The following is a 16,410-nucleotide window of genomic DNA, read 5'->3' on the forward strand; positions in this document are numbered from 1 at the left end:
GCTGATTGGAGTTCATTGACCAATAAATCACTAAGTTGGTCTACATTTTAAATGTTCCTCTTGACAAGATAGAGTAATGCACCCCCGCAACCCCTCTGTAAGGCCTAGGAGCTTGTGTTGGCGAATGTCTTCCTAACTAAACGCCTTATGTATCTATAGCAGAGTTTCCGGCTTCTTACATAACAGCAATGTGCTCTGTTGCTAATTGCACAAAGCAATGTGGAGATGGTGTGTTCACCACAAATGCCCCAGGATTCCCTACTGACTGAGCCTAGTGACAGTTTATGACAAGTGTAGTTATAGACCACAGCATATAGACTGAAGTGCCAAAAGTCATGGGATAGCAGTATGTACAGGTAATGGTAGGTGCTATCACCGTACTGTGATGGCTTGAAAATGCTCAGCTCTGTATCAGTTGTAATCTGACATCTCATGAGTTAGTCTGAACACCAGTTAGGCTGCTCATAGCATGGCGACGTGAATTATTGGAGTTCGAATGGGCATGATCAGGGACATAATTATAATGGGTGCAGGGTGTGCGGTGCACACAGGCCCCTGGGTCCAGGGGGGGGGGGGGAACACCACACACCCTGCTCCCATATGCTTTAATACTTACCCCTCCCACGTTGGACTGCAGCACTGGACAAAACACCAAAAAAATGGCAGCCGCGGCCATTTTCCTAACATTTTGCGCAAGCACACTAGGGAAATTGTTAGGAAAATGGCGCCCTCTCCATTTTCCCGGTGACCTGTGCATGCACAGTAGACTCTGGGCACAGGGCGGTGGGGAGAGAGGAGGTGGCCCCGGGCGGGGAATGCACACAGACTCCCTCCTCTCTTAAGACGGCTCTGGGCATGATAGTGGATGCCCAACGGATGGGACATTGCATTTCCGAAGTTCATTCAACATTCCTCATTCTGTGGTGCCATGCAGGAGCATATTTAGGTATTTGAAGGCCCCATAGTAATAGTTTGTAAGGGCCCCTATGTACCACTCAATGGTGGAAAATTTATATAACACATGTAACTTTAAAAAGGAAGATGCCCCCCCCCCCAGCTCTGGCCCCATAACAGCTGCACCCTTTGCACCTATGGTAGTTATGCCCATGGTGCCACATGTATACTGGGAATACCTCCTGGAAGGCATTACACCCACCATGGACAGCGGAGTGGCCAACCATGGGTGCTTAATGAACGTGACCAGCGGCATCTGGCCAGAATTGTCTGTCGTAATGACACTGGCTCAAATCACATCCACATTCAATGCAGGAGGTATCAGACGTATAACCAGCAGGTCAGTGTAGCATTCTTTAGCTTCCATGGGATATGGGAGCAGAAAACACACCAGAATGCCCCTGTTAACACTACAACTCCAAACACAGTGTCTCACTTGAGCTTGGGACGCTAATTGGACCCTGGATGACAACATATGGTGTTGTCCGATGAGCCACAGTTCCAGTTGTTTCAGGCTGATGGCAGGGTTCATGTGTGGCACAGACCCCATGAGGCAATGGGCCCCAGTTGTCAACAAAGCACCGTGCAGGCTGGTGGTGGTTCCACAAAGATGTGGAGTGTGTTCACGTGGCATTGGTTGGATCCACAGGTCTACCTGAACAGGTCATCGAATGGTAACCACTACGTTGCTTGATGATTATTTGCAGTCCTTCATGGATTTCATGTACCCAGCACAACTATTAAATTTTCCAGCATTATAATGCACCATGCCATCGGTCCCAAGTTGTCCAGAATTGGTTCGAGGAGTATTCTGGAGAATTCTGAGAGTTCCGACCCAATCAAGCATATATGGGACATGGTGGAGAGGTCCATTCGCACCCAAGATCCTGCACCTACAAATATCAGGGAGCTGTGGGAAGCTATCCAGACAGCATGGGTCAACATCTCTCCAGAGGTCTTCAGTTCACTTGTAGAATCAATGCTACGTTTAGTTGCTGCACTTTGCTGGGCTAGAGGGGTCCTACATGATACTAGGCATCTACTGTATCCCGTGATTTTTGGCACTTCAGTGTATTATTCCTGTGCATGCTCATCAAAGCAGAAGTGATCAAAGGTCCTTTTCGCATATATTTTACCTACAGAATTGCTAGTTGAATTACCCATTGTAGAATGTTTTTTCCCTTTACTTATTCAAAATTAGATTGACTTGGATTTGGTTCATTAGGATGAAAAATAATTTAGTCGATGACCCTTAGAACATATATATGGTCATCAGCTGTCCCAAATATTGATGGTGAAGCCTTTGTGGCCAATTCAGTTGGAACCCTGCAACATGACTCACAGTGGTGCTGATGCGGCGTTGCACACAAGTCCAGTTTGTGGACGCACCTCGCTATTTTTCATATTATGGGGGATTCCGAGGTGTACACATCTCAGTCGCAACTCTAGTTGTGATGATCACATGTAGACAAAGGTGAGTGAGGATATGTTGTGAGACAGAATTGTAGGCCACACTGATTAGTACATATGCAGATATCAGTCTGATCTGCAATGGATCTCTTGCACCAGATATAGGTTTAATACAAGTGCGCTCTGATACTGATGGGGTTATTTCTAGAAGTGGATGGATCAGGGTGTTGCAGTCGCATAGATGTGTAAAAATCTGTACTGGCCAAATATGTGGTTAGTTCCGTGCACACAGTGCGAGAGCAATTGCGGCCAACTCTGAATCATGTGGTCAATTACAACTGTGTATATATATCTGCAGGACAATACTGAGACACCATTTTATGGTGTTTCATATGTTAATTAAACTTATAACAACATTCCTTGTATACGTCAGTCATTTGTGACCTGCATTGTTTCCATTTATATCTCAGAGCCAGCAGGGGGGCAGTGAGAGAAGTAATTGTTGCTGTTGCTTGATCCACCCGAAAAATAAACAGCCCAGTGCATCCTGTGTTCATGAAATAATAGCCAGCTTACACCCCAGTGAGTTTAAAAAGGGATAAATAAACCTAAATGAAACATTATCATATCATTTTAATACACAGTTTACCAAAAAAGTGAATTCTACACATTGATTTAAATTACTGGCGATTTTACAAAAAAGCCCAGGACCAGGTTAAGGGCCACATGGGCCTGGGGCTGAAAATGATCAATGGCCTGTGCGAAGCGGAGGAGGTGTGACCAGTGCTGTGTGGAGGGTGGTTATGACCATGTGGGGGTGTACACCTCCTACACTACCAGCCCCAATGTCTCCCTACTTATGTAAAAGTAGAATAATTGCAACATTTTGTGAGGAAAATAAATTACGATTTAGATACTTATCTTGTATAGCCAATCGTGTGGCCAGCTGGTGGCTGGTCATCATCATACGGTCATGAGGATGGGCCTATTTTTATATGGAGGCCTGGAGCTGTAGCTCCTTCCGCCATATTGTTAATATGACCCTGCTAAAGTGAATTATGTATAAATGTAGATTAAAGAAACTTGAATAGAGAGGAGAGGGCTGGAAGAGAGACAGCCTGTGAGCAAAAGGAGGAACAACTGTTTGAAAGAGAACAATAGTGTAATTAGTCAGAGACAGGAAACAGCTGACAGGACAACTTTGGGCTGCAGCCGTTTGGGGACGACGGGCCCTGTTTTCTGAGTCAGTGTCTGTCTCTTCTGATGCAAATGGGCAGGAGGTGGCCAAAGACCCAACTGCTGTGCAAAAGCGTACAACTCTGAATGAGGCCTAATATCCACCCAGGATTGATGAACTACAGATACATGGTATCACGTAATACATATATAATCACACTTGCTGTAATGTGCAAAAAACTCATAAGTCAGTAGAAACACATAAAAGCATTTTTAAATGAAATTACAATCAGATTAGGACAGGTACTAATGAAAAAGAAAATACGAGTAAGTGTACCTAAATCCAGGAGTGATCCAAAAGTAGCATGCTGTCCTTTATACCACAGATAGCTCACATTTGTATTAGTAAGGAATCCCTAATAGACAATGAAAAACATATGGGAGACATAGGGGATGGGTGAGGAGCTAAGTCCCTGCACCCTCGAGTGAGTGACGGAATACAGCAGTTTAGCCAGGATGGAAGATACTCCCACCTCGTAGTGAAGGTGGCAGCAAATGCCATGTCGAAGAAGGAGAAAGAAGTTGTTTTGAAGACTGCCAGTGAAGCTTACAATCTATGGGCCTGATTCAGAGATGTTCAAGCGATTAACGATAATCTGCGCATACATCTAAGTTGCACTGCACATTCATTGTCACCAGCAGTAACAGAATGGAGAACTTTCAAGAAAAACTATAGACAATGGAATCGCAGTGTTCGTGAGTCAGTTGGTCTTTGGCAAAACACACAAAGCTGGTGTATGAGGAGGCCCAATCATCATTAGAAAGAAAAGAGTGATCTAATCACAGAGCATATAGGGTGGGTCTATTCATCAACACTAAATGACCAGGTAACCATGCGGAAATGCCAGTTTCCACATATTTTAGTTACTGGGTCATTCATCATCAGGTCCGATAGGAAGCCTGATATTCAGCAAACTCCTAAAAATGTTCAGTTTTTGAGTTTTCTTGCGAGAACAAGCCCCATCTTCATACTGCGCTTGTTCTTGGTTCCCCGTTCCTTCAGTTCTGGGATGCGAATAGGCAACCGAGCGGATCCCTCCGCCACCTCCTCACTACCTTCCCTGGCGGCTGTGCACGTGCGTGACCTCGGGTCATGCATGCGTAGCTTGGATGATGGGGAGGAGGTAAGTAACACAGCTACTTCTGTAGCTGCGATACTAACCGAGGGAACAGCTGCTTTTGGAAGCAGCTGTCCCCGCACCGGAGCAATGATGAATTGCTTCGGTGTCACGTTTCCCCTGCTGCGAGTTGGATACTTAAATATCCCTCGCAGCGAGATGATAATCATCGGGGGCCATACAAAACTTAAGCAACTCTACAATGTATGATGGGGTGACCAATATCTGCTGCAGTCCCTCCATTTTCAAATATAAAAGCAGCCTCCACAGCTTTCTAATGGAGCTTCTAAAGTATAAATTGTACCAAGCTTGGCCCAATCGCTAACAATCTTCTGCACATATGACACCACTACAAAGATAGCACCATTAGCAGCTTGGGAGGTGCTAATAAAGAGAGTGATGCTGCACACAGAATCTGAGTTGCACACACTGCCGATGTCCGATGCAGTGGAGCGATGTTTTTCTACTGCGCATGCGTGTAAGTTGTGCCAAGCATGCATCCCGATTATCTGCACAGAGAGTCACAGTACTGCTTCAGAGACACTTGTTGTGACTGATTCTGTTTCTACAGAGCCGCCCATAGGCAGCGGTGTTCATACATCTTTAGACACAACATGGAAGCTTGCACCAGCCCTATGACAGGTACAATTTCTCAGTCTGCACACGGCATCATGTGTTGGTGCTACTGCGTCTCTGGATGCATGCGCAGCACATCCAACATCAGCCAACTGCGAGCATTATCGGCATTGTGCGCAGTTAGCGTGCATCTCTGAATCAGGCCCACAGTGCTTCAAATGTATTAAGGTACAGTATTGGGCGTGCCTGGGCGCTGGCTATTCAGATGCATGGAGATGCTGCGTCTTATGGGAGTGTTGTTGATGTGTCACTGACCGTGTTTATAAGATGCTTGACGATCACTCACATTGGAACCCGTACTCAGGGCCTGAATCAGAGAGGTACGCTATTCCGATGATCATGCAGTTAATCAATTATCGTCTGTCTAAGCATGCGTCTGAGTTGCACTGCGCATGCGTCAAGGTATGTACATTACTGTTGTTGCTCACAGCGACTTTTCATTCATGAAGTAATTGACAGTTAAGGGCCGTTTGATGGAGGGGAAGCGGTTTTAATTTTTGGGGTCCCCACTTTCCAAGGAATTCCAGTCCTGGGTTGACCAGTTTGGGGCTGGTTAATGTGATGGTAGGGGGCCCTCATCATGTGTGTCCTCCTGTTATGGCATTACCCATCCCTTCCCCACAGCTTGGTGCTGGTTATTGGAAAATAGGTGAAACTCCATGCCGTTCCCCCTCCCGTTTTCCAGTACCAGCCCAGGCAGAGAGGTCTCGGGCTAGTTATTGATTTGGGAGGGACCCCACACATTTTTTGTTTTAAATGTAACCATTTAGTTTACCCTAACAAAGCCTGCACAGATCATAATGATCTGTGCAGCGCTTCTCCCACAGGTAGGTATATTGTTTGGCCGGGTTTTGGTTGATTTTAATACCGACCATTAGTAAATCTCTGGTTTGTATAGTCATTCATGTAAAAGTATTGATTGTTGGTCCAGTGTTCTAAAGTCGGGGTTTTAGTCAGTTTGCAAAAGCAACGGAATATCAACCAAAAACACAAAACTGACCTGTAGTAAATTTCCCCCTTAGTGCCTTCCCACCCATATACGGAAAATGTTTATTTTATGTAACGGAAGGTAATATTGTCTGATGATTATCCAACAATTACCACTACGTCAGTATATCGTTTGAAAGAGGACACTCCACTTTCGACTCACAGTACCCCATGTGTTTGTGCCCATTATGATGGCAATATGGCACATTTGGTGCAATAACCCGTCTATGGAAAACACATTTTCCCTACTGCCAGTTGATAGTACTTATTGTGCGGTTAGCACCAGACATTTTGCCGGTCATCACATGCTTGATGATCACTGCAAAGGACCGCTCTGTCGGTAAGAGCGGCCCTTTGCGGTTAAAGGACTCCGGGGGTTGGTGCATATGAAAAATGCAATCAAACCCGCATTTTTGGAGTTTGACCGCATTTTTACCCTTGATGCATCTCGCCCCCATTAAGAGGCCCATGATTTGAAAGAGAACTCACCTATTTCTAATGTTGGTGCACCTTAAATATTTGAAGCCAAGTTGGGGCAGATTTTTCTGTAGTTCAGGAGTTTTTGCCTGGTGATCACACTAATATGCACAGCAAAGAATAATATTTTCCCAATCTCAATGAGAGCTATTTGTTCCCTGCCTTAACAGGGCTTGTGAGAGCAGAGCATAGTTGACACAGAGGGTGATTCCGTTCAGGATGGAATTGCAAAGCTGCACGCAGGCAGCTTTGCAATTCCGTCCTTGCTAATATGCTAATGCAGCAGAAGGCATCATACTGCAGATGAGAGAAAGAGGCCAGGAGATCCTTGCCTCTTGCCTCCCCCCCCCCCCCCCCCAACAGCGGCAGCCCGCCTCAGTTTTGGGAAACCGAGGTGGTCACCGCCCCCTCCCCACCCACAAATGGCAGCAGACTGTCAATCAATGACAGTCTGCTACAGCGACGTGTGGTGAGGTCAAAGGCTGGGGAGGCACACATGGACATGGGTCTGAGTGCTGGGAGCTGGTCTCACCCCCTAACCAGTGCAACTCTCCCCTCACTACACTAAACTTCAGTGTCCATGGATTCTCCTACCTGTATCACTGTCTCTTCTTTCTGCTGCTGACTGAGTTCCGATCTCTAAAAACTGCAGTGCACTTCCTGGTCACATGACACATCCATGGTGTCCATCAGTACTCAAGGCATGCCCCCATACTCAGAGGTATGCCTTTATTAGCTCTCTTTCTGTGCAGCTTACTGCCCGTGGTGTGGCCCCTCCCCCAACTCTGCAAGCAGTGTCTCAGTGTCTGACTATACCTAAGCGAGGCTGAGCTGTTGCTGCCTCATCTCTCATCTTCCTGCATTCCCAGGGAGCTCCACAAAGCTGGTGAGTGTTAACTATACAAATGATTGCAGTAAACAAAGATGTTGTTTATAAGTTATAAATATCTTCTTTACATTATTCTAATCTTTTTTATCAAAACTCAGGAGTATGATAGGGGAGGCTCTGCCTAACCTTACTGCACGTTCTTGGTCTGCTGCCAGTTTGCATGCAGGATCGCAGAATGGGTCAGGTGTCTGCGCAGATTCCTGATCATTGGGCATCCGCCTTTAGTAGTGCCCTAGCGTGCACTGATGAATCAGGCTCATATATCATTGATGCCAAACAGGTAGAGTATTTAAAAAGGAGAGTGTAGGCTGTCTGCACTGATGTTTAATCTTGGCTGTTTGGTCTTATTTCTGTATTTCAGTGTGTGCCGACACTGAAATACAGGAGTTCAAAATGTCGCCGGCACGGTCTCTCCATGGCTGTCAGCTGTAACCAGCTCATTTCCTTGCATTAAATCCACATCGCCGCTTTTCGTGCTCCCTTCCCTGTAAGGGGGCAGTCCTGTGTCTTGGAGTACTATGGGTGCACCCCTGTGTATGGGAGCAGTACTGTGTTTGGGGGCAGCCCTATGTTTGGGGAAGCCTATATTTTTTTTAAACTGGTTTACACACCAATTGATTCCCCATCCGTCCACTTCTGGGGGGGAGCCTACTTTGTCAGTCCTGGGCCCCACAATTTTTTATGGAATCCCGCCGCCAAATAGCAGTAAAAAGAGCAGATTGACAAAAAGGGAACAAGTACAGAATAGAAACATATTATGATAAAAATCTGACAGTTCACAAGCTACATGGGAGAACGGGAGGGGGAATTTTTGAAGTAGTACCACAGATCCCAAACCTGCAGGAATTTTAGAGATCTATTGTTAAGACAAGCAGTGATTTTTTCCATGCCTGCCAGATGCCAAATTTTATCAATCACTAAACGAAGAGAACAGGTTTCAGGACACAGTCCCCGTCCACCAACAGATATGTACACGGACCATCGGGTTTGCTCATCTCTCTGAATCAGGCACAGAAAGAACTAATTATACATTTCACTGTGCACCATTACATTTCTGCCATGTGCTCTTTGGTGACTGGTGACCTAATGTGGAGTAATATGTTAAAATAATGGGGACAGAGGGCCTGATTCAGAGCCAGACGCTATTTGCAGACGGTCGTTCAAAAAAAGGGGCCGGCTTTTTAAATTGAGCGCTCGCTCTTTGTGGTTTGTTGACACCTCTATGTCTGAGCGAGCGAGCGAACGAAAAATGCGCTCGCTATTTTGTAAAGACGCACCTTTGCCGTTCGCAACACACGTCATCTCCGGTATTTATTAGATTAATCGGGTACATTGAAAGGCATCTGAACTGCTCACAGTGCTTGTGGTAGGTTTTCCTTACCGCTATCACTGCGAGCAGTTCAGGCTAAAAGACAACCAAGTGACGTGGTCGATGACGCTCCTTTACTAATTATACACACCCATTAAACGCCCTTTTGACCGTTTGGCACGCCTGCGTTCGGATCTCCACCCCCCCATTATCAAGCACCTTCCCCTGTTACCACCCACAAACGGTACATTCTGTCAATCAAATTAGCAGCCCCTCGCTGTTTTGCGAGCGCATGATTTCTGACTGCAATGACTGGTTTGCGCATGCGCATTACGACCCATACGCAGTTGTGCGAACATCGCTCAGAGCGAACGAGCGGCTCTGAATCAGGCCCAGAGTTTCTTTGAGACCTATTGCTCCAATTGAAATATAAAATGTATAGCAATCTACTTATACTAATGAAAGCTACATATTTCCTATGATGTATACCAGAATTCATATGCATCATACAACTTGACTTTTGTAACTCACCACATTTATCATAAACATCCCGAAATTGTGTTTATTTTATTCAGTTTCACAACTGAAAATATTTTTATCCAATGTCTATTTATTTGTATGAAAATAAATAATCAAGACACACAATCTTTTAAACACAGTAATCCCTTTTATTTCATAACGGTACCCCAAAAAACCCACAATAAAAAAAGAATAGTTTAAACTGTGTATTATTTGTAATGTTTTACTGATAAAAGGTTCATCAGTTAGCAACAGAATGTTAAAAGCACCCAGCGAAAGTACAATCACAGCCACTGAAAGAAAACAACTGCAACCAAACTGTAAATAACAGCGTGCCACACTCCTTTCCTCCTGACCAACAGCTGCTACAGAAACAGTGTCCAAGTGGAGTGCAAACAATTTTCTGGCTAGTCCGCGGTGGTTTGGTTTTTGAAATTCAATATTTTTTTAAACTTTTTTTTTTTTTTTTTTTTAGAAAGGAGACTAACGGGATTTCACTGGCAGTTACCAACACATTTCTTCGGGTACTTAAAGGATAACAATGCTGCAATGAACAGCTCAAGAAGAAAATATATTGAAAAGAAAGACAAAACGAGGTAGGTAAAAAATAAATAAAAGAAGCGCAACACAGTTTTCTGGATGTAACACCCTATTACCACAGTCAGCCATGCTTGTAGCTATTAAAAATAAAATTCTGGTACACGTATTTTATCATTAAATTATTAGAGCATTTTGTGTTGAAAGACTCATTATCACCTGAACTACGTACACACTTTTTTTTAAAACTTTTTTTGTTTTTTTAATATTATTTTTTTTTTGCACAGATGTGGTCCATTACTGTACGTTGGGTAATTCATAGAAACAAAATCTGTCTTTACAATGTTGGCGTGTAAAGCTTGATGCCTGTAAACCGTGGGAGCGAGTGTTTTATTACTGACATCCTTTGGTTATAAAAAGATGTTTTGTTGATCCCGACTGTTAGGCCGCAGCCGCACAGACGCTCTCGACGTCATAATACTAGAAAGTGTCACTGTGACAATATTGGCCAAAGTACTATTATTGCCAAATAGCCATCCATTTTTACAGCTGTATATATGAGCGAATGAGATTTAAATAGGTGACAATCACCTGAAGCTCTTCATTCATGCTCCCCTTTGTGTTTGCCCTAACCTGTTGCATAATATACAAAAGGAAAGACACAGGTTATCCCCTCTGTGTATTTCCCGCATGACCCTGCTGTCCATACAACACACATAAGTATGCATGTATCAATAGACTATATGAACAGACAGATTAAATAATGGCATAAGATTATTTAGAATACGGCTAGTTTAGCCATTTAAACTACGTTTCCCGAAAGAAGAGGAAACATTTGCTTTTCATTAAAAATGATTTAGGCTGTTGCTGTTAAAAAGCAACATTCAGGTTGATGAAGGCAAAAAGGTTGTTTTTTTTAATTACCCAGCCATACAGCGTTAGCAAAACAGAAAAAGGTACATTATTGTGCTGTCTCATTTTACTTGGTAATTGTACAACATATGGAAATTTATATATCGCTAGAGCAGGCAGACACAAATCAACAGACTGGCTCAAATCTCAATACTTTTTTTTGTTTTTGTTTTGCCATTCTTACAAAATAAGACACAATGAAAAGGTAAAATGAACAAGCCACTGTAACACAGCATTGTCTGTGGCCCTCTGAGCCACAGTGTTCCCAGTGTTGAAGTGCAAAGTGTCTGTTCTCGCTGTAGGGCAAGGTCTCTGTATTCTTGCACACTGCATCCAAGTACTCTGTACTCTGCAGAATTGAAGAACGAGATGCCTCAACCAGTTTGAATGGCAGCAGACAGTTCCGCGAGGTAATGCACATCTACAAAACCAAACTTAGTTTAGAAATAATGCCATGGATAGAATTGCTTGGAGAACTCTGTTACCAGTTCATCATGGAGTTTCTGTTCAATGTCATAAAAAAGACTTGGCTACTGCCTCCTGACCGCACCGATGCAAAGAAAACCTGTGTAAGACAATCGGAATAAATTATGAAATAAACAAAATCTACATGTATGGTCATTTTCACACTCTGAAATGAATGGTTATAATAAATTAATACTGATAAAATAATATAATCATTAAATAATAATTATAACAACAACATCTGATATAGTCTCCTTCCTTTCACAATTATTTAGCATTAAAACCGACGCATTTATGTTTGCCAGTCTTCTCCTGTCATTTGCTGAAAGCCTCCTGCTAGTGGCATGAGACAGAGGCCAGAGGAAGGAGACAGATTCCAGTAACGTAATAGGACAGACTGTCCATGACCCTGCAGATATGTGCAGAATAGTTAGTTGCATATATTGGTAGATTTTGTTTTCTTAATATACAATACATTAACAAAATGGACATGTGCAAGTTTCACATTTCCTGATAAATAGAAGAAAGGCAATGGAATAAACGCTGCATCTGCAACGGTGATGCATCACAAGAGACACATTAAATCCAAATGGCAAACTAAAAAGAAATAATGACCATACTGTTTAGGGCCGTCATCTTCTTATTCTTTAAGCTTTAATAAAATATGCTTTCTTTGTGGGTTAAAGAGAAAACAAAACAAACAGCTGAGATGGAATAGCCAAAAAAAAACAAAGTGTTGTACTAAAGTGAGCCTCCCAATGACAATGTGCATTCCATATTCTAATCCAAGATTAGAGATTGTAGTGACAACTGGCTGCCATTGTATTGGAGACGTACATATGTGGACATTTAGATTTTACAGTGTTACAGGATTAGTGTTATTATTTGAGATGTTACCCTCTATGCATGTTATGCTACTCATAGAATAATCACCCTGCCATACCTTATCATTTCTTTCACACAGAAATTTTAAACGCTGGGCTCTCTTGTGCATGAATACTCCATCCAGGTGCCCAGTTTCCACGGAGCGTATCTCAATTGCTTTCTCTCCCCAGCCCATAATCTGATTGGAATGGATATATGCTGGGAACAGGACAGAGAACTTAGAATGCATTTTAAATCAAGACAATCATCTCAGGGGCAGTGAGGGAGTCAGGAAGGGCCTGTTCTGTTCAACAGGACTTAGGTTTTCCTGTCCTTCATCTACCACAGTTTTCTGTGTTACCACTCACCCCAATACATCCACCACCATAACTGTTCATGATCCCAATCCACAGTAACATTTCGCTTGTATCGGCACATAAATGAAAGTGATGCATCCCTAACTGACCACATAGTTATTTTTATCACATGTAATACAGTACCATACTAATATGGGAAAAAGTATTTGTAGGTAGCAGAGTGGTCACCACTGCTGTTACCAGTATGTGGATATGATGAGTTGACAACAGCATGTGATTTACCCTGCTGGTGATCAACATACACTAAATGCATATAACAGACTCTAAGTGCCCCCAATGTAGCAAGTAAGGGAGGGTTCCACCTTTGTGCCCCTGGGTACAATATATAACTTGATGCCCTCTTCAGTAGCAATGAACAGACATTCCATTTTTTAGTGCTATTAACCTCTTGCTTGGCAACTTCAGCTTCAGCTGGCAAGGTCATATCAAATGCGGGCGCGCTGCCCCGTTCTGTGCCCTGGCTGAGACTCCCCAGATCCCCCGGAAGTGATGCAGCGGTCTGTAACCGACAACATCGCTTCCGGAATCAAGCCACGGAATGCCTTGAGAATAGCACTGCAGGGCGCATGCGCTGGGGATGACAGTGCAAGAAGGGGAACTTAGATCCCATCCAAGCACTATGTGGCTGATCTCTGCAAGTGCAGCCATGGGCTGCAGCAGGGGGGACTGAACTTCAGATCCCCCTGACACATGCTCCACTGTGCTCTGCATGTGGAGGAAGAAGGGGTACATGTCCATAAAGTTTGGCGGTATCTAGTATAATTGGGGTTGGGGGAGGGATAAAATAAAGTATTATGATGCTGGAGAAGGGACAGGGCGAAATAATCATAAAAAAATAAATAAATTGGTCACAGGGTAGGAGAAGGAGGAGGGGGGCTGCCAAAAAACTGGATTTTTACAGGTGGGTGGTTTATAAAACAGGGATTTTTTTTTTCTTTACTATTAAGGGGGTCTGTGTGGGGTGTAATGTTACTAGGATTTATGACCACTGTGGGGTGTACTGCCAATGGGGGGCTATTGGAACAGGGTGGTGTGAGCCACCCCCTAGGTATATATTTTTTTCAATAAAATATTTAAATATACTTTTAAAAATAAAATCCCGATTTTGCCAGGAAAAAAGTGTCAGTTAAGTGGTTAAAGATGACCGGGCAAACACGATTTAGAGAATTAGAAACTCACCTACTGAAGTGGGCATTTCACCCCACTGAAGCACCACATCTTTAGTTATTCGGCCATAGGTGTTTACATACACCCCTTCATCCTCATAGCACACAAGCATTTCCATGCCATCCGTTTTTGGTAAAATGACAATGGCATGTGGAGTGATGTTACCTTGAATCTGCAAACAAGAAAATAAAACAATGAGTGGTTGTATAGTAAGATGTATAGCAATACAGAAAAGATCCTTAGCCATGACCTTTCTTTTTTATATCATGTTTAGAAACTCTACCAGTAAAAACCCCATTTGCCCCGTGGAGGGACAGGTAATTAGGCAGCCTTCCTGATAAAGTGCTCATCTTAATTTGCGGGAAAACAACAACATGTACAGAAACATAAATAGCTATTTAATATCATATTTTAATTTCATTTAGCGTACAATAAACCTATAATCTATTATCTATATAATACATTACTGTAAATAATACACTGTTTACATACATTACAATACTAATAAAGCATAATTGTTACAAATGATATTTTTGCAATAAAACTCCCAAAATATTACTTTATAAAATTAAATATCTCCTGTATAGAAACAAGGGTAAGGTGTTAAAGACTAAGGGACCCCTATTTATGATCACTTCTGGGCCCATTACACATGTGGAAACGCTAAACTGAAAAGTTTGCCTGTGGGAACCTAGGCTCACTTCAGAAAGAGCTGGTTCCGGAGCACCAAACCTTCCTATGGTTTATCTCTTCCCCCAATGTCCCAGTGTCCCCTGTGGAAATACACAAGGTGAATTCAGGTCACCCATGTGCGTGAACATTACTGAGCTGGTCTCAGCAGTGTAAGTTTGCACCGCTACTAATTAGCGGTGGAATCTGTAGTGGTAAGAATTGATCATTGTGGGGATGACTGATTCTCAGAGCAGCCATCCCCACACTGGAGCAATATTGCATTTGCTCCAGTATTTAAGTATCCATAACCGCAACTCGGTGAGTTGGATACTAAAGCACTGTGAACCATTCGGCCCCCAATAATGAATAGGTCCATAAGTGTAGTAAATGTAATTCAGCACTAGGGCATAATGACCCAGAATTAACAACTAAAAAATTTTAATATTTCTATTAGACTATGTGTACCCAAGCCAATCTAACGTGCACAAAGGGGGTGCCGGCATCTGCAAGTGCATACACACTTGCCAATGCCGGCAGCGACGGCGGGGAAAGGGGGGGAGAGGATTAGCGGGGGGCCATGGCATCGCTAGCGACATCCTCAGATCTTTCTGAATGTACAAAAGATCTGAAAATGCGAAGGACAACCGGCGGGAGCGTGCGTCGTGATAGTGGGTGCACACTACACGATTTGTCGTTGATGCTTCGGAATCGGCCAAATCGCTCAAGATATCGTGTAGTGTGTGCCCACCTTAAGTAACATTAGTATCACAGTTGTAGAATGTGTCCACAGCTCAGCACAGTATGATGTGCAATGTGTGTTGTTGAATTTGCAATTCACAGAATTTATGTATATAATAATTGCAGCATGGATGGCAATTGCAACCACGTACGCAGATCGGCCGATGGTGCGTACTGCACATGCTTATGCACCGCAGTGCGCAGGCTAGCATTGCATTTGCACTGCGATCACGCACGCAGATAGAAAACCATTGCAGAGTGAGTGACGGGACGTCAGCGTTTGGGGTGGTGACGGGAGAGTAGTCTGAAAAACACAGGCGTGCCTGTCTGTTTGAACGCCGTTACATGGAAAAGCATAAATTATCCACTGCAACAGCATACTCACTGCGTGCGACGAGACTTGCAATTTCTGAGACAGGTCAGACCTGCTGTAATTCAGCGTGAGGATCCGATGTTACCGATGTATACACAGGACTGTGAGGTATTATGGATGTGAGAAAGCGGTAGTGGGCGTCTCTATGCTGGCTGAACAGTTGCAAACATTAGCATATTTTTGCAGTAGAGCTGCGTGTGTAATCGCAGCTGCGATTGCAATAGCAATCCGTAATGAATCAGCCCCTAAGTGCCACATTACTGGATACTGGATTTTGTCTAAACTAGTCCTGAATTGATCACTGGTAAGTGGTAAACAATTTTGCTTACTGTATGTAAGTGTGACCTCTTATGGGAACTCAGTTTTTGACTTTCACGGGCAGAGGTATACATACAGTACAGTGCAATTAAATTACTTACATGAGATGGTATGTAGATATCATATGTATTCCCAGAATCGACATCAATGACATGGAAACCGGTGCTTGAGCCAAATATGACTTTTAACCTTTGACCTTCTTCTACAGTCAGATCACAGAGCAATGGTCTATGCTGGAGGTCTGTAAAGGACTAAACAAGTACTTTTACATTTTATCTTTATGTAACAAGATACATGTAGTCTAACAAACAACAACATCAAAAGAATAAATAAATAATGTTTGTCAAACCAAAAAGAGGGGGAACAGATTTCAGAAAAACCACCTTCTAGTGCTTGGGCCGAGGCCCTGGGCCAGGCCAAGGTGGAGAATGTAAACCGAGCACAGCGGCCTC

At 43.4% G+C, this 16,410-nt stretch overlaps 1 protein-coding gene across 10 annotated transcripts in view; it reads right to left on the reverse strand.

Annotated features, from left to right (window-relative positions):
- Positions 1–9,663: 9,663 nt before the first annotated feature.
- The window catches only part of TNIK (TRAF2 and NCK interacting kinase), a 338,050-nt gene continuing 331,303 nt past the window's right edge, over positions 9,664–16,410 (reverse strand). For all 10 annotated transcript variants that reach the window (XM_088452395.1, XM_088452397.1, XM_088452398.1 and 7 more), the window contains 4 exons: positions 16,060–16,209; positions 13,870–14,029; positions 12,393–12,532; positions 9,664–11,549 (listed from right to left, as the gene is read on the reverse strand). In XM_088452395.1, coding sequence (XP_088308521.1) covers positions 11,466–11,549; positions 12,393–12,532; positions 13,870–14,029; positions 16,060–16,209 — 534 coding nt within the window. In that variant the 3' untranslated portion in view covers positions 9,664–11,465. The remainder of the gene's footprint in view (positions 11,550–12,392; positions 12,533–13,869; positions 14,030–16,059; positions 16,210–16,410) is intronic.

Source organism: Taudactylus pleione, unplaced genomic scaffold (genome assembly GCF_031769625.1).
Source record: "Taudactylus pleione unplaced genomic scaffold, aTauple2 ptg000037l, whole genome shotgun sequence".
Taxonomy (NCBI): domain Eukaryota; kingdom Metazoa; phylum Chordata; class Amphibia; order Anura; family Myobatrachidae; genus Taudactylus; species Taudactylus pleione.